We start from the raw sequence: 23,456 nt of genomic DNA on the forward strand, positions 1-23,456 counted from the left end.
TCTAATCATAAAAGACTAAGAAGAATCTAAGTAAACAGGAAAAATGGAAATATAAAAATGCCTATTTTTAGGGTTTTTGGTTAATGAGAAAACATAGAGAACAATTCAAAGAAAATCAGAAATTAATGACAATAAATAAAAAGTAAGAGTTGAGAATTTTACAATGAAGCTTCAAAATCCAAGATAGGGAGAATACCAAGCATAAATGAACAATCAATGAAGTTTCTTACTTTTTCTCTCTAAAATAAATTCACACTATTTTTGTTCAAAACTAAGGTAAACTAAAAATTCCCTAAAAAGCTTCAAATAGCCCCGCAAAAAGAAGCCAGCGTTAGCAGCATGTTCGGCCAAACAAGGAAAGAGTTCAGCCGAACAACAAGTATAGGTTCGGCCGAACAAATGGCAGGTTCGGTCGAACACAACAAGGATCAGAATCACTTCAACACTTCAGTTCGCCCAAACCGGAGGGAATGTTCGCCCGGCAACAGGGTAGGTTCGACAGAACCAGTGGTAGGTTCAACCGAACACAACAGGGATCAGGAGTCCTCCGAAATTGAAGTTCGGCCGAACTATTAGGTGGGTTCGGCCGAACACGATGAACTTCTTAGTTTCAAGACTTTTTCTTTGCTTCGACTCTTTCTTGGGATGATGTTAGACTTCCGTTGACTTTCCCTTCCGCTTTACCTATTTTCCTACACGTTAACACACCATGAAAAGCAAAAGTTTGCCAAAAATGAGGAAAAAAACAAGGAAAGGGACGTTAAATGGGAGTAACCGATTCAACCAAACAAGGAAAAACGAGGAAGACTAAAACAAGCATAAAGGGTAAAAAAAAAAATGAAAACAAGAAGAAAAAGAAGCAAAATACTACCTTATAAGTGACATAAATGTCACTCATCAAACTCCCCCAACCTAGGCTTTTGCTTGCCCTCAAGCAAAACAAAGAGAAAGACGGGAGAGAGAATGAGGTCGTATTTAAACAAAACAAAAATAAAGAAAATCAAGGATGAGACCCCTTTTTGCTTCCCTCTACTTAAGACACGAACGATTACAAGCTAAGCGTGGGAGGCATCTACAATTTGACCTCTTATTGAAATTTTATTTGCTTTTCAATTCTCTCTCCCCTAGATATGATTGACCACCTTACACCACCGCTCCTAGACATGATTGACCATCTTACACCACCGCCTCAGGGCCCGATGTAGATGGTCAATATAATTTCAATCCGACCCGTCCGGTTATACTAGTTCATATGATCCCTCGGGCATCTATTATCCTTACCAACCTCCTTCACAAGCGGATGATGAGGACGATATGGATGATGCTTGAGCCCCTTTCCCCCATATTTATGCTTTGATTAGACTATGTTGCTCGGGGACGAGCAAAGGGTTAGCTTGGGGGAAGCTTTTAGCTCGCTTGGGGGAAGGTTGATTTGGGTGCATGTGGTGAGGTGGAAGGGGTAGCCGTTGTTGGTGTTGCTTGTTGTTGGTGCCTTATTGCCCATGTTGGTTGTTCGTGTTGCTTGTTGTTTCCGCTTGTTGTTTGGTTGTTGTGACTATGGTTGATGCATGCTTGTTGTGGTTGGTATTTGATTGATTATTATCCTTGGGTGATCGCTCCCGATTCTAAAAATCCAAATTGACTAACAAATTTCACCATTAGCTTCATTTTCTTAGTTTTTACTCTTATTTTTCTTACTTTTCCCTTTTTTTTATTTATTTTCCTTTTTCAAAAAAAAAATTAAAAATTACAAAAAGATTTTGTTTATTATTTTTGTTTATTTCTTTGTCTTTATTTAACTTTCGCACTTTTCATTTTCTAATTTTTTTTAAAAAAGTCTTTCATTATTGAATAAACGGTTAAATTGCCCATGACGCCCAATGATGAAATCTAATATAGTTTCCTTTCTAGACCTTGTGGGAAATAGTAGGAGTCTTACTCGGAAAAATGTATACTAGAGTTAAAGTGCTTTAGTAGTTGCTTAATCTCTATTGCTTCTTGTTCCACTAAAGTTAGCTTTCAAAAGTGCAATTGCTATCTAGCCTAAAAATTGTCTAATTCTCTCATAGTTGGATAAGAGTAATTCGATTTGTGGTCCCTTGTGCCCCTAAGTGTACTCATCATTCCCCCAAAGTGAAACTCTACAAGAGGCTTAAGTTCTATCTATGTTTCGTTCAATAAGTGGCACCATAAGCCATAAGTGCACTTTTCTTGTTCTTTGTTCAAATGAAGTTTCTTCTTGTAAAAGAGAAAGATTCTCATAATAAGGGAAAAAGAAAAGGCCAAAAACATTTAAAAAAGGCGTGAAGAAAAAGAAGAGAGAAAGATGAAAACCAAAAAGAATTTCAAAAACAGGTCAAATTGTAGATGTCTCTGATATTTTCATATTTTATAGTGTTTTTACCCCCCGTCCCTTAGTACTTTTTGATCTCAAATGAGCTATTCGGAGCGATTTTTAGTACTAATGTGCTCCTTGTAGTGTCTTTGTAGTTTCAGGTTCATCATTGTAGGAATTAGCATATTTTTGTGCATTTCCTACTCATTTGAATCAATACAAGAGATTTTGTACTTTCGAGAGCACAAACATTAAGTTGGAAGAGTTTTGAAGCAAAGCGAATAACGAAAGAAGTAGAAAAATGACTATAATCCACTATTTTAATCATAACTCAAGTTCTACAACTCCAAATGAAGTCATTCTAATTGAGTTGAATTTTAGGCTTCAATATCTTTCCAACAAGTGGTCACTCGCCTAATTCCGACGAATAACGAAGGAGATATGACGTTTTGAAGATAGAGAATCGTGCAGTTTCAACGCGCGCCCGATCAGGCGGGCTTCGCCCAATCCGGATCGGGCGGCCATTCTGGAAGTTATATGGAGCTTTTCTCATCCGCCCGATCGGGCCGAATTCCACCCGATCGGACGGAATTTCGCCGATCGACCTGTTTGTCGAGCAGAATGCCCGGTCAGGGGACGTCAACCTGATGCGGTTTTTCGCGTGCTTTGTTTCCGGTTTTGGGCTATATTTTGGGCAAACTATAAATACTAGCCCCTTTTATTTTTAGTGATATCTATTATTCTAGTATTGAACCCTTAGTTTATTTTCCTTAGTTTAGTTTTCTCTCTAAATTTGTTCTAAACACTTAGTTTTAATTGCAATCGAAATTCAAGCTTTGATATTTCATTGTTCTTCATTTAGGTATTGCTTCTTACTTCAATTTATTATTTGCTTTAATCATGTTTTCAATCATATTAAGTTGTTTTGTTCATTGGTAATTGTAGACACCTACTTTTGTCCCCATTCCCGAAAGGGAAGGTTCGATGATGAAAACATAAATCTCCACTTGACAACGCATCTCCTATAAAATAACGAATCTCAATCACCCTTTTCATTTCACCCAAAACCTGCTATTTATAGAAACCTGCTATTTATGGAAACCTTCTAAAAATAGTAACTTCCGTAATGGGTAGTTGTTAAAAGTGGCAAGTCATAAAAGATAGAAACCTGTCAGAATTAGGTGTTGCACTCCAACATAAATCCTAAATGAGATAGAAGTTGCGAGAGAATCCTATTCCTAATACGATTCGAAAACAAGAGTTACGTATTAAATTAAAATCCTAACGAGCCTAGAGTTCGTAACGGGCCCAGACGCATCCCGTCATAAAATTAATACGCCACTAAAAGACTCGATTAAGTCTCATACACTCCGGATTCTAAGAGTCCGAATCTGACAAAGAAACGACCCAGACCCTATTTTCAACGCCTGGCTCTGGGCGCCGAAAGCTTCGGCGCCCAGCCCTGGGCGCTGAAATTACCTGGGACGTGTTCTTTCCTAATTCTTCGTGGATTAGAGTTCTACAATTCTATCTTTCCACGAACTATTTTCTATAAATATAGCCCCAAGTTCGACGTGAAAGAAACACACAATTCATATTCTGAGTATTGACTCCAACCCCTAAGCCTAAGCCTCACGCTGCGAAATTGATCACGCGTTCTGTCGCAATCGATCCAAAAATCGAACAGAACGTATCCTGTACCGTAGTTTGAGATTCGTTAAATAAAAGGAGAAATAGCAAAGTCAAAGTGGTTAGTTTTCTGAGAACCGTGACGCACCTCTCAAGGGTGCGTCGTAATGTGCCCCTTCGCGTGATTTAATTGCTTTCCTCACCATTTATGAACTGTTAAACTAATTAAATCTGATTGTTCTATCACGCCTAATAAAGATAATATTTTGGGAAATTGGATTATCATGCTAGGTCCCTTGAAACAATCTAAATCAGATAATCGCGACCGATCTAGTATTATATGTTACATATTGTTAAAATCAACTCAGATTAGTTTAATAGTTAACGCATGTCCCTTCAATTATTTATGCTGAGCTAGTAAGGATATCCTGCCTCTGGAGTTATCGAAGAGCGAGTACTCCTCTCGGTAGTTACAGTCCCCCGAACCCTCATTCTCTACCTTGCGGGTGTATGTTGAGAGATCCCCACACCAGGGATCACAAGGGAACCTACGGCCGTCGTGGTCAAACAAAATTGCACTCCCTTTATGTCACGATAACCGGGTTTTGTCAGTTTTTCTCATTGTCGTTAAAAACTGAATGGCGACTCCTATATTACTAGTCAATTGGGTGTAAACTCACAGGAAATCCAATTACACTTGATTTGACAAAAAGAAACGTCACACCCACGAGGAACGAGGTCACGCATTAGCCTCGCGCTTTTTCGACCCCCTCACAGCGGCGACTCCACTGGGGATAGTGAAGGAAATACTCGTGCTTGTAGGTAATCAAAATAGCCGAAGGGTGAAACGATCCTACCCCGCGTTTATTTCCCCATCAAGTTGGGACGACCTGAAAATCAGCATATTAATGTGAACGGGCAGAACCGCATAACGAATCTTGGCTCCCTCAGGGAGTTGGGACTAAGGATACCCATCGCCAACCGGGGGGTGCATACGCTTCGAATGTTGTTCACTCGGCACTTTCGCTAGTAGTACACCCGTTCCAAACCCAATCGCTCGCCCATTAGGTCCCTCTCATTGGTGCATGCCCCCTTGGCTTACATCGTGATTGGCCTCTTGGGCGAAATTCGTCTGTTGAAGGCACTACCTCGACCGGGGCATGTGTTGGATCTGCGATAGAAGCGGTACCAAGCCAGGCGCAAATGCTACCCATAGAAGCCTATCATAAAACTACATGACATGTTATTATTGCCTCATGATGTAATGTTAGTTATGCATGTGTAGCGAAATATTTGATTGTGTGACAAACCATGCTAGAAAACCAACGACCTTAAAAAAATTGCCCAAACATTCATAAACCAATTGGCCAAAGAGTTATACCAAAATACGTGTTCCGCAAACCCGAACGATCGCCACAAAAATAAGCGACGCTCGGGATGGCCTGTAACGAATCTCACAAACGTTGCACAACGCGTAAAGGACGTTATATGGCAAGCACGCAAAATTAAAGTCGCAAAAACAAAAGTAGACGAAAACTGAAAACGAGAACCAGCCAGGGACGCATTTTCAACGCCCCTGGCTGGGCGCCAAAATTTCTCACGCCCTACGCTGGGCGCTGAAGTTGCTGCCTGGCCTTTTGGTCAGGCACAGCAGCCTCGGTGCCCGCGCATAAAAAAAATACGTAGCAAAAAAAACTTTTCGTGAAAATTGCTGCGAGGGCGTATGAAAAAGCACTCGATTCTAAAAGCGACTTATAAAAAAATAAATAACTCTTTGTGTCGTTGTTAGGCCTCCTATGACGACAATGTTCGGCACCAAAACCGAGCATGCTAATTTAAAAAACTTTGAATGTCACATGGGCAAAGTATTCAAAAATAATGTTCAAATGAAGTTTTCAAGGAAAAATAATGTTCGAATAAAAAAAAATATCCGAGTCTAGACTAGGCTATGCCGAAGTACAATCTAAATCCTAAGTCTTAGTTGTCTTATCCATAGAATCGGTCCTAATGCTTAGTATCGTTCTGCAAGTTAAAAGGTTAAATCATATTGAGTCTCCCTTCCTAACACTTAAATCAATAAGCACCCATATGTAATTGTCATCCCTTGCTAAGAATCTACGGCCTCAATACTCTCTCTCACCAATAAAAATAATATATTATAGTATTTGCAAAATGGAAACAGTCACATTTTGAAAATCATTCCCCCATAGTCGCACAACCCCCAAAGTGAACCTAAGGTATCAATACCATTGGAAAAAAAATTATTAATGGCCTCAAGGCTTATGATCACATTGGGTCACGACTATCATAGTCCTCTCGAGCCACTCGCTCCTTGAAATACTACTAAGTGCGGACTAAAAGATTTTTCATGAATGCAACATGACCAACCATGAAAATACCCAAATCGGCATACCATAAGGCTACCATTGGGGTAAAGCAATACACACTAAGAGAGAAGCCGCACTAATGATTCTAGTCTTGTAAAAATGAAATTCGATCTCCCCAATTAACTACCTTGCCAACATTAAGCAAAATGGCGCGTGACAAATGAACACCCAAGGGTTAAAATCTAAAGTGTCAACCAACGAAAGTTATGGTCCAATTAGCCTAAGTCTGAAAGTTACCTGGTCAAGTATTATAGGCTTACGCCACGTCGTTATTTTGAGTCTAGGCTACCTCCTTGTATTCATACACGGGTTATAATCAGAAAGATTAATGAAAGTTCGAGCCTAAATCACAACTTCCAATTAAATCCCAGAAATTGGAGTCTGAAAAGAAACAAAAAAAAAATTATTTTCGATGTAATTCTTTCGTTAAATTTCAATAAAGTAAAAACAACATTTTGAATCTACGCTATTTGCACATTTTAAGAAACGACTAAATACGCTTGCAAAGTAAGACAATTTAAAGGTCCACCCTAGACCTACTAAAGCTAACGGTCCACCCTAGGCCTACTAAAGTTAAAGGTCCACTATAGGCCTACCAAACGAGGCTCACACAGTCTCGCCTCGTGACTCAAAGACCACAACCATCTACCTTTTAGCCCAAATAAAAAAAAAATTGAAAGATTTATGTTGGGGAGAAATCCCAAGCAAAAAGAAAAAAGAGAAAGAGAAAAGGGAGAGCGAAAAGAGCCATGAAATACTTAAAGAGAAAGAGAAAAGGGAGAGCGAAAAGAGCGAGCCATGGAATACTTATCCCGTACCTCCAAAAGCGCGAAATTTACCCAAGTAATCGAAGGAAAAGAATTGAGTCAACCGATCCAAGTCATGCCACAAAAAACTACATAAAGTTCTACGATGTCCACCCTTTCCTGTCCTTATGTTCTTAGACGCCTTCGCTCTGGGGCCCCTGTTCAGCTCATTTAACCCATCCATGTTCTCATTGCCATAACCCAAGAAACCATTACCTCGACCCTTGTTCTTGAACTTGTTATCAACTGCAAAACACGTACGGCCATTGACACGTGCGTCATGCCCATTATTTCCAAAACCTGCTCTTACACCACCATTAGCATAATGACCATATAACTTGTTTGGATACATCTTGTTGATATACCCTTGAGCCGTCCCCATGCTACTCATTGACCTTGGCTGATGTAAACTCATGACACTAGCTTGAGGCTGCAAATTGTGAGTCCTAGCAGATATAATCCTCATGCTTGACCAATACCTATACAAATTATCCTATCTCATTCAACCCATCTTTCAAACCGTCTTGAGTCACGAATAAAAAAGGAAGACAAATGAAAAGTACAAAAAAATAATAAATAATAAAAAAGCAAACTTTGCAAAGCGCCTTTAAAAGTTCGTCTAAAAAGAAAAAGAAGCATTTAGCGCACCAAAAAAGATCCGCCCAGGAATCATTTTCAGCGCCCAAGGCTGGGCGCCGAAATCTTTAACGCCCCAGCCTGGACGCTGATTCTCTCTGCTTGCCAAATTTTGTCCAGAAGTGCTCGTCATTTTATCCGCACATGCACGGAAAAATAACGAACACTTGGAGGGGTACAACACGTATTCAGATATACGTACCAAAAAACACATGAAAAGATTTTTGTGCAAATACATGTACTTAAAAAACAAAACAAAATTTTGTCTTACGGCAAAGCGGCAGATTAAAATAATAATAAACTTCACTTATTTCACCATATTTCAAACATTACAATTACACTCGAACGTACTTGTTTAAAATCGGCATTCTAAGAAACCATTTTCTGGCTAAGAACTACGCAAGACCTGATTCCAAATCAAATCTATTTAAGGCGGATACGTAGGCAATCCATGATTCGGTCCAACCAATTTGCAAAGATGTTAGAGCCTATAGAATAACAAGAATAAGAAATAGAGTCCCTTATTGAAATTTAATTACTTGCAATCCAAGTCGAAAGAAAAAACTTAAGTCAAAAGAAGAATCCAAGTCATCAAGATGCCAAAACGAGCACACATCGAAAAATAATAAGGGCACGTACCCTTGCCAGAAGGAGCACTCACACTCCTAGGCACTTAGCCAAGACTCAAAAGATCGCTTTGCCTCAATTGAAAGGGGGCTAGCGCGAGCATTCATGACCTCTAAAAGTACTGGAGGTCATATGTGCCTCCCCCCCATGCTAGTTGGTATTGGAAGCAACTATGCAAGGTGAAAGACATGCTCAGAGATGGATACAGCAATGGCCAGTTGAACTGCAATAGGAAGAAATACACAGCTGCAGGTGGCTATGCTTGGCTGAGAGGGGAAAAACAAAGAGTACACTGGGCTGAGTGGGTTTGGAATAGGTTTAACATACCTAAATTCAGATTTATTGCTTGGCTTGCAGCTTGGAAAAGGCTCCAGTCAAGGGATAGGCTAAAGAAGTTTGGTGTGGTGGATGATGACCAGTGCCAGCTCTGCAGTGGAGGAGTGGAAAGCAATGATCATTTATTTTTCAGATGCCCTTATGCTAGGACATGTCTGGAAATGCTGGCAAGTCAGTTTCAGCTTGCATTAGGAGCTGTAGATCTGCATAATGTGGTTAGGGAGCTTTGTAATCAGGGCAGGAACAGGTTCAGAGCTAAGGTGATTCAGAGTTGCTTGGTTGGGTTGATATATGGAATTTGGAAGCAAAGGAATGATGCAGTATGGAATAGAGTTGTACTGCACCCAAAGGCCTTGATGAAACATGTATTTAGAACCTGTTATCTTAGAATTGTTAATGTAATCCCTAAGAAATGTAGTAATAATGATAAAGCATGGTTGGATAGACACTTAGGGGGCAGTTTTGTTTAGTTTAGATATGCTGCAAATGATTTCTTCTTCCCTCCTTGAACCCTTCCTAGAAGGTGGCAAGTTGGGAAGATCATGATGCTTTTGCATATCTAATTAGGATGTGTTAGATAGTTTGTTTCTTTGTTGCCTTTTGGCTGTTTGTTGTGTCTACCTATTTGGGTATTAATATAATCTTTTATTACTTTCTCAAAAAAAAAAGTACTCGACTTGACCCTCCCTAAAAAGCAAAGTAACTCACTTAAAGACCTTCTTTCACCACTAGACACAGTCATAATCGCCAACAAGTAGTAAAGGCAGTAAGCTTGCAATAAAGAGGATTGTTCTACGGCATCGCCCCATCGTTCCTTCGAACTTAGGGCACCCGTTCATGGTAATTCAAATGCTTGCGAATCTCCTTTGAAAAAAAAAATCAGACATTGTCAATAGGACTTGGCACTTAACCAAGGCCCACCCTACTCAGACATATGACACGGGCATCTAAAATCGAAATCTGAAAGCATCATTAATGGGAAGACATAATAGCAACTGGGGGCTAAAAAATTGAAATGAAAGAGCTAGGGAAAGAACTAAGTATACCTTGACCTTTTGTGCAGACATACACCAAGTAAATCTAAGTCAATTTGAAAACGGTTTATATTCCTGCAATTCTGGAAAAGATGGCCCTAAAAGCCCAAAGCATGTGCCACACGGGCACAAGTAAAATCTTGACGCCTGCACCCTGGCTTCCAGCCAATCCTTAGACAGCATTCCAAAAATCGTAACAGTATTTTGATTCACTCATGTAATCTTGTACGAACCCTTCTATAAGTCAACTTACTTAGGACACCTCGGATTGTACACAGTAGGACTCGGATTTCAAATGATTTTCAAAGACTTCTTCGAACATAATAAAGTGTCGTTGGTTTAAGCTAAGTATGCGTTTATCTCAATGTTGCAAGTGAGTCAAAATATTTCTAAATATGATTATGGGTAAAGAAAGGCACCTAGATTTTGGTCAAGGCACACTTCAACATGTGACCACCTTGACCATGGCAATGTCGCACAATACGACATTCACAAGAAAAGTAGCAAATTACTACTCGAACGTACCTCGCACTAAACGAGTCTGGTTCAAACTATTCATGATCCATGTCACCATGAATGCATAAAAACGTATGCAAAGTATTATAGCACCAAGCCAATCCCGTAGCTACAGTTGGAGGCTTGAGAAAAACACTCTAAAAATGCTCGAAATGATCATTTTATCGCAAATTCTCGACGCTAATGCTATACACACGTCATAGGGGCACAATCCTAAGGTCAATCGTGTAAAACGAACCTTAGAATGGCTACAACCCCTCTCAAATTCTAAAGCACTACTTAGAATATATAAAGTCACCCCACTATCAAGGGTAACTGAAAATCGTGAGTCACCAAAACTCCGATCAAACTACTGCACATAACGCTCGCCCTACAAGCGCCCGTTACACAGTCTAAGTCGTTCCAAAGCAAAAACGAAAGAAAAATCAAGGATATAAAAGAAAATAAAAAGAAAGAAACATCTATGAATCCTCGCATCGAACGAAGTAATAAGCCGTGCAAACCCACGCAAAAGGTGCTACACTTGTTCGAACACCTGAACGATGCGTGATGAAGTACTCCAATGCACAAATAATAATGATATCCCAACACCTGGAGGAATGTTCTAATACATGTTGTTAGGCCACACAAGCCTACGTCACACCATAAGTTCAACCATCCCACGGTACAAGTCTAAAAAAAATAGAGTAAGGCATATTGCACTAATGCGGGCACGACCAAAGAGCATGTGTAAAAGAGGCAAAGACTACTTATCGCCCAAATTCAAAATGCAAGCCACGCGACTTCTACATTAAGGATTAAAAGTAGCAAAACATTACCGATAGCTCGCACCTACACGAGCGGAACCCCAAGGCATATTTCTCGAAAGAACCTACAAAAATCGTACGCCAAAAGGAAGCATCCCAACATGCATACTTGGGGGCTCCAAGCTACGAAACGACCATAGCAAAATAAAAAAAAAATCTCGAAGCAAATGTTTGAACAATCGAAAGGGCACGATGTTTGAGCCCACCTCATGAATGGGCCTGAACCTTATCAAGCTTCTAAGCAAACTATTCAAAATTAGTCATTGCTCAAAAAAAATGATTCAAACAAACTGATTAATGGACCACACACAACGGCCATTCTATGAACGCTCGTTCGCACATACATATCATCTTTTCTAAGTATCGAACATTTACGAACGCGTTCAAAAGAAAAAAAAAGAAAACGAACGAACAAGAGGCCAACTGTGTCATCAAAAAACCTCGCCAGAAATTATTATCAGCGCCCAGCGCTGGGCGCCGAAATCTTTAACGCCCAGGCATGGGCGCTGAAAATGATCCCAGATCCAAAAAAACAGCTCTGACTTCTATAGGGCCCTGCAATATTCATTCGACTTGAAAATTGCCGATTTCTTTACTGAAAGTCGCACCTCACGGCTTTGTTAAGAGTAGCACACCACTACAAAGATCGCTCGCACTTACGAGCACAATTTCAAACACGATCAAGGACATTACAGAATGCGTATCCCCAATGAACCTCTTTGACAAGAAACGACCGTCAAGCACGAGTGCTTGGGGGCTCGAAGGAAAATATATATTATGCAAAGTTAAAACAATATTCCCAGACTACGCTGTACGAATTCCCATGTTTGGATAAGAACGGATTTCGACCTCAGAGAAAGGTCACCGTTGACACTTGTACATGGTCCTCTGATTAAAGACCAGGTGGTGGCAAAAATCGAGCCATAAAGACTAGCTCAAAACCACAAAAGAAGACGATCACAAAACAAAGGTCCGTCTAAACCCGTTGTCAACCCACATTCAGGTTACAACTAAGTCCGAGCATCCCTCGAAAGAATTCGCTCTTGCAAGAATGAATAAAAGAAATTCTCAAAAGAAATCACGATGAACAAAAAAAAAAGGAACTTGCCCATCTTCAGTTGGCAAGATCGCGTCACGAACCACGCGAGTTCCCAAATCGAAAAAAACGAATTTAGGGACGTCCACCCTCAGCGGACAGGGCTCGCCCACCCTCAGCGGGCGGGGTCTGCGTCACTAGCCGCGCAGGTCCTCAGTTTTCGAAAAAAGAATCTTCAAAAAAAAAAAAAACAAAATGAAACAGGCTCGCCATCTTCAGCCGGCGGGGTCTACGTCACAAACCACGTAGGTCCTTATTTCAAAGAGCACAAACAAACTTCAAAACAGATTCGTCCACTTCTTTCGGACGGGGCGTCCACCCTTAGCGGACAGGTTCACCATCTTTAGCCTGCGGGGTCTACGTCACAAGCCGCGTAGGTCCTTATTTTCAAATTTCAAAAACAGATTCGTCCACTTCTTTTGGACGGGGCGTCCACCCTTAGCGGACAGGTTCGCCATCTTTAGCCGGCGGGGTCTACGTCACAAGCCGTGTAGGTCCTTATTTTCAAATTTCAAAAACAGATTCGTCCACTTCTTTCGGACGGGGCGTCCACCCTTAGCGGACAGGTTCGCCATCTTTAGCCGGCGGGGTCTACGTCACAAGCCGCGTAGGTCCTTATTTTCAAATTTCAAAAACAGATTCGTCCACTTCTTTCGGATGGGGCGTCCACCCTTAGCGGACAGGCTCGCCATCTTTAGCCGGCGGGGTCTGCGCCACTAACCGCGCAGGTCCTTAGTCGCTGCAGCGATAACTTTTTCTGGTTTTCCCTTTTCCAAAAAATTAAAGGATTGGTTTTCCGTTTTTTTCCAAAAAAGAGCGATGTGCTGGATTTTCCTTCGTTTTACGTCCTATAAAAACAAGGGGGTTTTCTCGTTTAGTTAACCCTGAAAATGAGAATCTTTAAAAATATTTTTACCTCGTGATTGGGCTTGGCTAGGCCCAATTACACTTTATAGCTTTGATTTCGAAAACATCTGTAGCTACTCCGAATGACAAAGTGAGGGAGTTTCTACGCTTCTTTAGATACTTCCAATGATAAAGTGAGGGAGTTTCTATACTATCCGTTGACAAATCCCAATGACACGTGAGGGATATGTTGACACTTCAAGTGAGACCCTCGCGAAAAACAGATCGCCATGATTTGTGTGACGCACTCCGTCTAATACTTTGACCATCGTCTTACTCCAAGACTCAGTCAAAGTGGGGGCTAACTGTAGACACCTACTTTTGTCCCCATTCCCGAAAGGGAAGGTTCGATGATGAGAACATAAATCTCCACTTGACAACGCATCTCCAATAAAATAACGAATCTCAATCACCCTTTTCATTTCACCCGAAACCTGCTATTTATAAAAACCTGCTATTTATGGAAACCTTCTAAAAATAGTAACTACCGTAATGGGTAGTTGTTAAAAGTGGCAAGTCATAAAAGATAGAAACCTGTCAGAATTAGGTGTTGCACTCCAACATAAATCCTAAATCAGATAGAAGTTGCGAGAGAATCCTATTCCTAATACGATTCGAAAACAAGAGTTACGTATTAAATTAAAATCCTAACGAGCCTAGAGTTCGTAACGGGCCCAGACGCATCCCGTCATAAAATTAATACGCCACTAAAAGACTCGATTAAGTCTCATACACTCCGGATTCTAAGAGTCCGAATCTGACAAAGAAACGGCCCAGACCCTATTTTCAACGCTTGGCTCTGGGCGCCGAAATCTTCGGTGCCCAGCCCTGGGCGCTGAAATTACCTGGGACGTGTTCTTTCCTAATTCCTCGTGGATTAGAGTTCTACAATTCTATCTTTCCACGAACTCTTTTCTATAAATATAGCCCCAAGTTCGACGTGAAAGAAACACACAATTCATATTCTGAGTATTGACTCCAACCCCTAAGCCTAAGCCTCACGCTGCGAAATTGATCACGCGTTCTGTCGCAATCGATCCAAAAATCGAACAGAACGTATCCTGTCCCGTAGTTTGAGATTCGTTAAATAAAAGGAGAAATAGCAAAGTCAAAGTGGTTAGTTTTCTGAGAACCGTGACGCACCTCTCAAGGGTGCGTCGTAATGTGCCCCTTCGTGTGATTTAATTGCTTTCCTCACCTTTTATGAACTGTTAAACTAATTAAATTTTATTGTTTTATCACGCCTAATAAAGATAATATTTTGGGAAATTGGATTATCATGCTAGGTCCCTTGAAACAATCTAAATCAGATAATCGCGATCGATCTAGTATTATATGTTGCATATTGTTAAAATCAACTCAGATTAGTTTAATAGTTAACGCATGTCCCTTCAATTATTTATGCTGAGCTAGTAAGGATATCCTGCCTCTGGAGTTATCGAAGAGCGAGTACTCCTCTCGGTAGTTACAGTCCCCCGAACCCTCAATCTCTACCTTGCGGGTGTATGTTGAGAGATCCCCACACCAGGGATCACAAGGGAACCTACGGCCGTCGTGGTCAAACATAATTGCACTCCCTTTATGTCACGATAACCGGGTTTTGTCAGTTTTTCTCATTGTCGTTAAAAACTGAATGACGACTCCTATATTACTAGTCAATTGGGTGTAAACTCACAGGAAATCCAATTACACTTGATTTGACAAAAAGAAACGTCACACCCACGAGGGACGAGGTCACGCATTAGCCCCGCGCTTTTTCGACCCCCTCACAGTAATATGTGTGAGTAGTCTATTTTCTAGGGTTTGGGGATTCATGCATTGATATGAAGGGATGATTGAATATTGTTGATTGTTGGCATTGTGGTAAATTCCTATTGATTGGTTTCACTTACTATGCAATTAGATTTGCGCAGGTTTAATTGTGATAGTCAAGCAATATCAAGTTAAGATTAGAGAGATGCAATTTGATGTTTAGGCATGTGTCAATAGGTGGAATTAGGATTAATACGTAGCGAGAGCCCGTTAATTCTAAGTTTATGATTAGTATCGATTCAAGAGAGCATGCTAGTCTAATTAATTGCTTTATTGATTATTGTCGATTGTTTATCATCCTGGATTGTTATTCGTTGGTGAACTTATGCCCTAGATTTTTTAATATCTGAATTCTTATTTGTTTAATTATTGTCGTAGTCTTAGTACACAAATCAACCAAACTTTTGTTCCCAATAGTCTAGACTAGTTGATTAATAGTAGAAAGAACGCCTGTTTCCCTGTGGATATGATCCCTACTTCCCTTACTATTTTGTTAGTGGACTTAGGTTTATCTTTGATAAGGTGATACAACTTTAGCCTGTCAAATTTTGGCGCCGTTGCCGGGGAAACGGTTTAATTTTCTGCTATTAATTTTATGATCTAGATTATTTTCTTTAGTCTCAGAGAACTTTCGGTTCTTTGAGACCATGTATCTATTTTATTTACTTTAATGATATTTTTTTTTATTTATATTTTTTAATTTTTTTAATTTTTTTTTTAGTTTTTTTAATTTTTTTTTTGAAAAAAATGGATTATTATTCTTTCCCTCAATTTGTAAATGAGCCTTTTTGGGTGTATTTCGATAGACTAAATGATTTTATTGGTTACCACAATCTTAATCTTTGGTATTCTTGTGGTTTTGCTTATGGTGGTTTAAATGAGTATACAAAGAATGTGATAGAAATTAGATTTAATTGTGATTTTCGAGCCTTGTCTTTGGATGATATGTGGGATTACTATATGTGGTTTTCAAGGGATTCGTATGAGCGTGAAATGGCCATTCATGTTCCATGTGCTATTCCAAACTATGGGAATAATCTACATGTTTCTACCCCCTCTCCCTTGAATGCTTGTTATAATGAGGTGCATTCTAATGTTTATGATAATCATGCCTACTCTAATGACTTATCTAACCCTTACATGGATATCAACGTTTTGCCTCGTGATTCCACTATTGCTCCTCCCGTGTATTATTGTGAACCTTTGCCCAATCATGTTCAACCCGAATCAGAAAGCAGAGATAGCTTCTTAGAGGAAATAAGAAGATTAAACTCTGAGAATGAGATTCAGTAATGAGATTATTAAAGCTATCAAGGCTACTCTTGAGAGATTATTAAAGCTAGCAAGGCTACTTCCTTAGTCAATGTTTCAGCTTCCTAGCGCTTCTTTCCCTTCATTTTCAAAGATAGCCAACAAATCCTACATTAGCAATGTGTCTACAACATCTTATTCTAGTATTTGGTTATAGTGTCAATTAATCTTTCAGAAATAACTTTGAATCTTCACTCTGCGTGTATCTTCATTACTAAAAATGAAGCTTTACCTATTATTGCCTTTCTATTGATAAAACCAAAAACAGATCATAGATCAAACAACACTATTTTAGCGTTTCAACTAAAATAATCTACTTAGAAATCTCTACTATAAAAAGGACTCTTGGTCACACTAGAATTTTGCTACTGTTTTTCTGTTACGTATATCGTCATATTAACTGTAATCTGTCTTTTAACCCTTTATGATCCTCTTGATGTTTAAACTTTTATACAGCTAGTCATTTTGATTCTCATGAATGAAAAAAAATGTGAACTAGACCAGCAAATGCATCATATTGTACATTTACGTGAAAGGTCATGCCTAAATCTTTAATGCTTCAAAACCTTTTCAAGTACTCATTGGATATGTGTCTGCCAGGGAAACAATACTTAAACCATAACCGACTAGGCATAAAAAAATAGCATAGGCACACAAAAGCTAAAAAACCAGACCAGACACAAAAGCTAAAGAACCAGAACCAGTGAGTTCAACTTAAAGCTAAAGAACAAGATTAGATTCAATCTACAGAACCAGACTCGAAATTATTTTCTCAAATTGTCACAAGATAAAACTAGGCTAGCCTCTAGGAAAACACTCGAGTGAAACATCTTCTCGTATAATAGAAGCCAGGTTAACATAGTAAATTATCATTCAGGAACCACCTTGCATTTCATTGTGAATTATAGTAAATTATCATTCAGGATATTAATTTGGTTTTCTTCCTGCATTTCATTGTTGTCTGGTGAGATCAAGTTGGTTTTCTCGAATCTATAAATAGCTAATTGCTGATGAACATTGTGTCGCTATTAAACACCTAAAACGGAATAGCAAAGAAGATTAGAACTGAACTGAACAGCAAGCAGCATATCAGAACAGAACTGAATAACAAGCAGCATATTAGAGCAGAACTGAAAAGAAAAGCAGATCAGAAACGAACTGAACAACAAATCAGATAAGCCCTATAGCATAACGGACACAGACGAGAATATGAAGTGGCAGCATTACAACAGCTGAAAACCGGTCAGTCCAAAAGAACTTGCTGCAATACTGCCTGAACATAGGAACCACCTTGCAGAAACAGAGCAACTACAAATAACTCAAGTACAATTCACAAAAAGAACAGTTAATTATGGACTTACTGCCTAATTATATCATAACTTCACAATCATTTAACCCCATAATTCCATAATTATCAAACACCAAAAGCTCAGTCATCAAACACCGTAATTTTACAAGTATCAAACATCATAATTCTAAATGTATATATAACAAAATAAGTAAAGAAGCTTATAAAACATACTTATATGTAACCATGACCAATAAAGAGAGTTCTTCTTGACATTCTTCAATCTAATAATCTATAAAAATAAGTCATATAAGAAGTACTACGTTGTATGCACACATAATCAGATTCTTTGCATACATAAATGACGGAAAAAAGAATAGTGTATGAATATTGACAGAAACCAAAACTCCAAAAGATACAATTAAAATCTTCAAATTACTAGTATAAAGTTGATATCATGCAAAGGAAAGTAGCTACACTCTCCGATAAATCTTGTCAAATCGCCGAGAAATTCGAATTCACATTGAAATGGTATACTCACATGCTCAGACCCAACAAATACAAACCTGGAATACCCAATAACACTAGTGGAACCAAGGGCATTGCTAGAAATAGCAGCGCCAGAAACACTTCCTCCATCAAGGGCACCAGCACCGGCTCTTAAAGCGGCAAGCATAATGGACCCACTACTTCCTCCAGTTTCTAAGGTGGAGGAAAGTCCCGCAGCTCCTGAACCTGCAGATGCCAAAAAGAAGAGTGCAAGTGGAAGTGGGAGAAGAAGCAACACCAGTTTAGTTTATGTCTCTCCTTAGTGGCGGCACTTACTCTCAGCTTGATTCTAACAGTTCACTAACAACAGACTACTTTTGAAGGCTGGCTTTTGCCGAGATATTTTGTAAATGTTGTATACTCTAGTTTAAGATTGTAACCCAAAAAAAGAACAAATAATTCCCAGTCATCAGTGATAATCTCTCGGTCGGTAAACTTGATATCAGAAGTCTTGTTTTTGATGGACAAGTTACTTGGATGTGAAGTGGGAACATAAAATCTTCCATAGAACGAACAAGGGTCAAAACTATCTAGCAACCGAATGATTTTTGTACAATACAACCTCATATTATTCAAGGAAAATCACAATAGGACTACACCATTTTAAAAAAAATATAGTATCTGGAGAGCTACCTCATTTTATTTATATGGCAAGAAAACAAGTATATTAATCCAAAGAAAATAAGAAATACAACTTAGTTCACCTATTTACATACTTAACTACTGTATCTTTTTTTGAGGGGACTTAACTACTGTAGTACTGTATCTATATTCAATATAATCATTCCAAAACGAATTATTTCTATTCTGCTAAACCTTTATTGCTACCTTCAAATTCTGCCATAATTGGTAAATCAAATTGCCTGAAAATTTACAAATTTGAAGTTCGAGCTTACCTCCACCAATTGTATTGCTCCAGGTTCGCATCTACTCCAAGCGAAACTCTTCAAATCATACTCACAAACCCTAAATCCCAAAACTTTGGGTAAGTGGGAATAATATACACGATCATAAAAATCCCATACAAATTAAAAGGAAATCGCGACTAGAATTAAGAAATTCAAATACAAAGAAATTATAATTTGAGAATTAAGGGATCGGGGATTCAATGGTAATGAGATATGCGAATTTCAATTAACACTGAATCGATTACCTATAACCAGTAAATGAATCCAATTGCCGGTCGTGATTTTGATGATTAACCCTAATCAATTTCGATCTCTAATTCGCTTTCTTCTGAAGTTGTGAGAAGGAAACTGCTACTCAAAGAAGGAAACGAAGAAGGCTTAAGGCAAATTCATCTCTGGTTAGGGGTCCTTGTATTATAGATTAGTGACATTAGGAGGGATGGCCATTGGAACTTAAGCTGCATTTCCTTCACCCTACCCACTGACTTAATCCAATGGATTCAAGCCATTCTCATCCCTCAGTTTGGTGAGGATGCCCCCTTCTGCTCTCTATCAAAAGGGCTCCACTTTGACTCAAAAACAGCTTACAACACCATTTGGAACACCCACTTCCCTGACACAGACTCAAGTGATAAATGGAGTTGCATTTGGAAAGCTAGATGCCCCCCTAAACTGAAAATATTCCTTTGGCTTATTCTTTGGGGAAGACTCCCAACTGCATCCCACCTATCCAGCAGACAGATTATCCCTAATGGAAATTGCCAGTTTTGTCCTAATACCCAGGAAGACATGGTACACTTGTTTTTAAACTGCCCCAGAGCTACTGAATTTTGGAGTAATATTGAGTTTCAACCCAAGTATAACCATCTCCACTCTGATGTTGAAAATTGGTTCCTAGATAACTTGAATGATACTGGGCTATCCCAGGTTTTGAACACTACAAACCAAACAGTTTTCATCTTTTGCCTTTGGAGAATATGGAATAGAAGGAACTTATGGATTTTTCAAAAAGAAAACACAAGTATTCAGTCTTGGTGTCACCAAACTCTATGGTTAGCAAAAGAGCATGGAAATATAGAGAGTAAAGGAACACAACAGATTAAGCCAGTGCATTTGGACCCCCCTAGTCCCTCAAATTACTTTGTTAAATGCGATGCATCTTTCTGTTCCTCCACTCTCCTTGCCTCCTATGCAGCAATTTGCAGGAATGAAGATCACACATTCATGGCTGGAATAGCTGGAACCTTCACCAGTACCTCAGCTGCTGCTGCAGAAACTCAATCTATCCTTATAGCTAGCTCATGGGTCATCATCAAAGCATGGCAGAATGTGACTATATTTACAGATTGCAAATCAGCAGCAGAACACCTAAACAATGACAACCCTCCAATTTCTTGGCTGTCTAACCTATATGCTAAATGCAGGGAGTTGCAAAGAACCCACGGGAGCCTCTGGGTGAAATTCAGAAGAAGGGAGCACATCATGGAAGCAGACTACGTGGCAAGGAAGGCCAAGGACAGGCTGAGTCTGTTGGATCAAGGCAGTGATTTAGAACCCCCCCCTGTTTAACTACTGATATCTCATCAAACAATGACACTAATTTTTTGGGAGCATGTTTGCTTCAAAGTAATTGGGCGATATGTGCCTGTATTTTGACCTCCACACGGAGTGGAGTTAGCTGAAAACTTATTATGTATGTGCACTCTAATATTTAAGTAATCAAGTAACTCATTTTCACCAAAAAAAAAAAAAAGAAGGCTTAAGGGTTTGTGAACGAAAACGTGAATACAGAGGGGAAAAAGAATAAAAAATTTCACGAAAAAATGTAAATTAAATAATAATAATTCAATCATCCGATTTATTTACTCTATATTTTATTACTCCCTCTGTCCCAGATTAGTTGTTACACTTACCTTTGCACAGAGTTTTAGGTGATAAGTGGTTGTTTGGTTATCAATTGTTATTTTATTGAAAAAATATATGTGATAGGAGTTAGTGGGGTATTTTTTTTAATTGAATGAGAGAGGGTGTGGGGACCAAAAAGTTTTAGTGGGAAGAGAAAGACAATATAATAATTTCGGGTCATTCCTAATTTTGAAGTGTAACAACTAATCTGGGACGGGCGAAAAAGGAAAGTGTAACAACTAATCTGGGACGGGCGAAAAAGGAAAGTGTAACAACTAATCAGGCGCACTGGGACGGAGAAAGTGTAACAACTACCTCAATTCTCACAAGTTAAAAAAGTTCTTTCTCTCTCTAAAACGAGAGCAACTCCTCTCTAACAGAGAGTTAACTGGAGCTCTAAACTCCGTCACCGCCCATTGTAGCGGTACCCAAGGCAAAGTAGCAAGCTGGCCTATTCTAAACCCCTATCCCCTGCAACTCTATTGAATACATCTCTATCTCTTACACTGTTCCAACAACCAAATCCAAGCGAGAACATCCCTTTATAAACATTCTTTGCCCAGAAAGTACAATTATCTCAAAACATCCCTTTCAACTATTTCCAAACACATTCAAACCAAAGAAAGAATAGTCTTTTACAATATGGCCCTTGTCCCAAACCCTAAGTCCGGTGACCGTCATAGAGTCATACTAACAAGAAGAGGACCAAAGATGATTCCGCCCCTGAATTCCTTCAACCCAATAGACAACAGATACAATAATGCAGTCATGGGGGGTTTCAGGGACTCCAGAGAGTTCACAGAAGAAGAGATTCAAAATTGGGCTAATTTATGGGAGAAGAGAGATAACATAGTAGTGGAAAAAGTGGGGAAGAAACTCTTCCTGTTCTTCTGTGAGGATGCGGAAGATTGTATAGATCTACTTAACCACAACCAAATCAACTACAAAGGAGCTCTTATGGCTTTAAAACCATGGTTTTTTGGAGCTTCAGCAAGATCGGTACAAGCAGAGGAAACTGCCTTGTGGGTACGTTTTGAAGGTATTCCCTTCCTTTACGTGCAACCGGCGGTTGTTGCGAAGATGGCGGAGAAAATAGGGCACCCGTTACTGGTGGAAATGCCAGAAGAAGAAAGTAGGGCAAGACCACACCTCAAAGCTCGAATTAGGATCAACATCACCAAACCACTCGCTCCGGGATGCTATTTCGAGTACGAAGATGGTCATCTGGTCTGGGTAAGCTTCCGATATGAAAAAGTTTTCCGTTTCTGTAAAAAATGTGGGAAAATAGGTCACAAAACTATTGCATGCAAAACACCCATCGTTAAAGCGGAAAAAGATATCATGGAGGTAATGAGAAGAATGAATGAGGGGAATGATAACCTTATTTTTGATGATGAAAACATCCCTCTGTATACTAACAAAATCAAAGGCCTCCCTGGTTCACCAAAAAACACAACCTCGATTCTGAAACTTATTGGTACTCCAAAGAGCCCAGTAGGATCCTCAGGTGGCGAAGGTGGTGATGATGACATGGATGATACATCGGACGATTCGGGGAATTCAGGGGACTCGTCCAATTCGGATAACTCTTCTGGATCGGACCCTAGGCTGGAAAATACAAGACCCACAAATTATGGCGGATCAACCTTTAGGATGACAGCTCCATGTTAGGTTATGATACATATGACAATTCATAAATCATGCGGAAAAACCATAAAGCCAGGAAACATATTATTTACACATAATCATTTAGCATAGTTTAGATGCATACTCTTTGTTGCGTGCCTTCCCTAGCTGCGCCCGAACCGAACAAGAACAAGTCTTTAGGACTCCAAGTGTCGTCCCTCCGTAGATAGTCCACAGCACGTCCGGATCCGCCTTAAGATTGACCAACTAGAATCGCCCTTAAGGTTCTAATATTTTCGGTTAGGTAGGCAAGAATATTGGCTGATTTTTCTGCTTAAAAATCTTAGTTTTGAATACTTAAAACTTGTGTATAAATAATGACCCCTAGGCCTTTATTTATAGAGTTATGGAAAAGGAATCGTAATCCTAGTAGGATACGAATTAATTGAAATTAGAATCCTACATGAATTCTATTTAATTTAATTTATCCAATTAGGAATAGGAATTTAATCATACACTAACTCTTGTAGATTTAGGAATCACGCATGAGCACAAACTCACACACACACGGCAGCCACAAGGGCTGCCCATGCGCGTGCGAGCAGCAGCCCACGCAGCGCGGCCCACGCATCCGTGGCCTTGGCGCGCGCTGGGCCTGCCTTGCGGTAGGCCTGGGCGCTGCCTTGGCTGGGCTTGTGGCGCGCGTGCTTGCTGGGCGATGGCCCGGCTTCGTGCTGGGCCTTCGTCCGGCAGGCCTCGTCCGATGCTAATTCGTACGATACGCTTCCGATTAAATTTCCAGTTCCGGAATTTATTTCCGATACGAACAATATTTAATATTTCCGATTCCGGAATTAATTTCCGTTTCGAACAAATATTTAATATTTCCGTTTCCGGAATTATTTTCCGATTCCGGTAATATTTCCGATTCTGACAATATTTC

General features: G+C 39.6%; 2 protein-coding genes across 4 annotated transcripts; one reads left to right on the forward strand and one right to left on the reverse strand.

Moving 5' to 3' along the window:
- Positions 1-16,924: 16,924 nt before the first annotated feature.
- On the reverse strand, positions 16,925-19,741 carry LOC130466254 (uncharacterized). Of its 3 annotated transcripts, XM_056834999.1 has the most exons (4): positions 19,228-19,741; positions 18,971-19,040; positions 18,092-18,260; positions 16,925-17,273 (listed from the first exon to the last, which is right to left on the reverse strand). In XM_056834999.1, the coding sequence occupies exons 2-4, from the start codon at positions 18,999-19,001 to the stop codon at positions 17,228-17,230; spliced, it is 246 nt and encodes an 81-aa protein (XP_056690977.1). In that variant the 5' UTR covers positions 19,002-19,040; positions 19,228-19,741; the 3' UTR covers positions 16,925-17,227. The 3 variants fall into 3 exon arrangements, with proteins under 3 accessions (XP_056690977.1, XP_056690975.1, XP_056690976.1); XM_056834997.1 differs by lacking the exon at positions 16,925-17,273 and having other exon boundaries at positions 17,831-18,260; XM_056834998.1 differs by lacking the exon at positions 16,925-17,273 and having other exon boundaries at positions 17,831-18,260; positions 18,971-19,053.
- A 30-nt stretch (positions 19,742-19,771) lies between these two features.
- Positions 19,772-20,551, forward strand: LOC130462700 (uncharacterized). The gene has a single exon (XM_056831497.1). The coding sequence runs from the start codon at positions 19,772-19,774 to the stop codon at positions 20,549-20,551; it is 780 nt and encodes a 259-aa protein (XP_056687475.1).
- The last annotated feature ends 2,905 nt before the right edge of the window (positions 20,552-23,456 follow it).

Source organism: Spinacia oleracea, chromosome 1 (genome assembly GCF_020520425.1).
Source record: "Spinacia oleracea cultivar Varoflay chromosome 1, BTI_SOV_V1, whole genome shotgun sequence".
Lineage (NCBI taxonomy): Eukaryota > Viridiplantae > Streptophyta > Magnoliopsida > Caryophyllales > Amaranthaceae > Spinacia > Spinacia oleracea.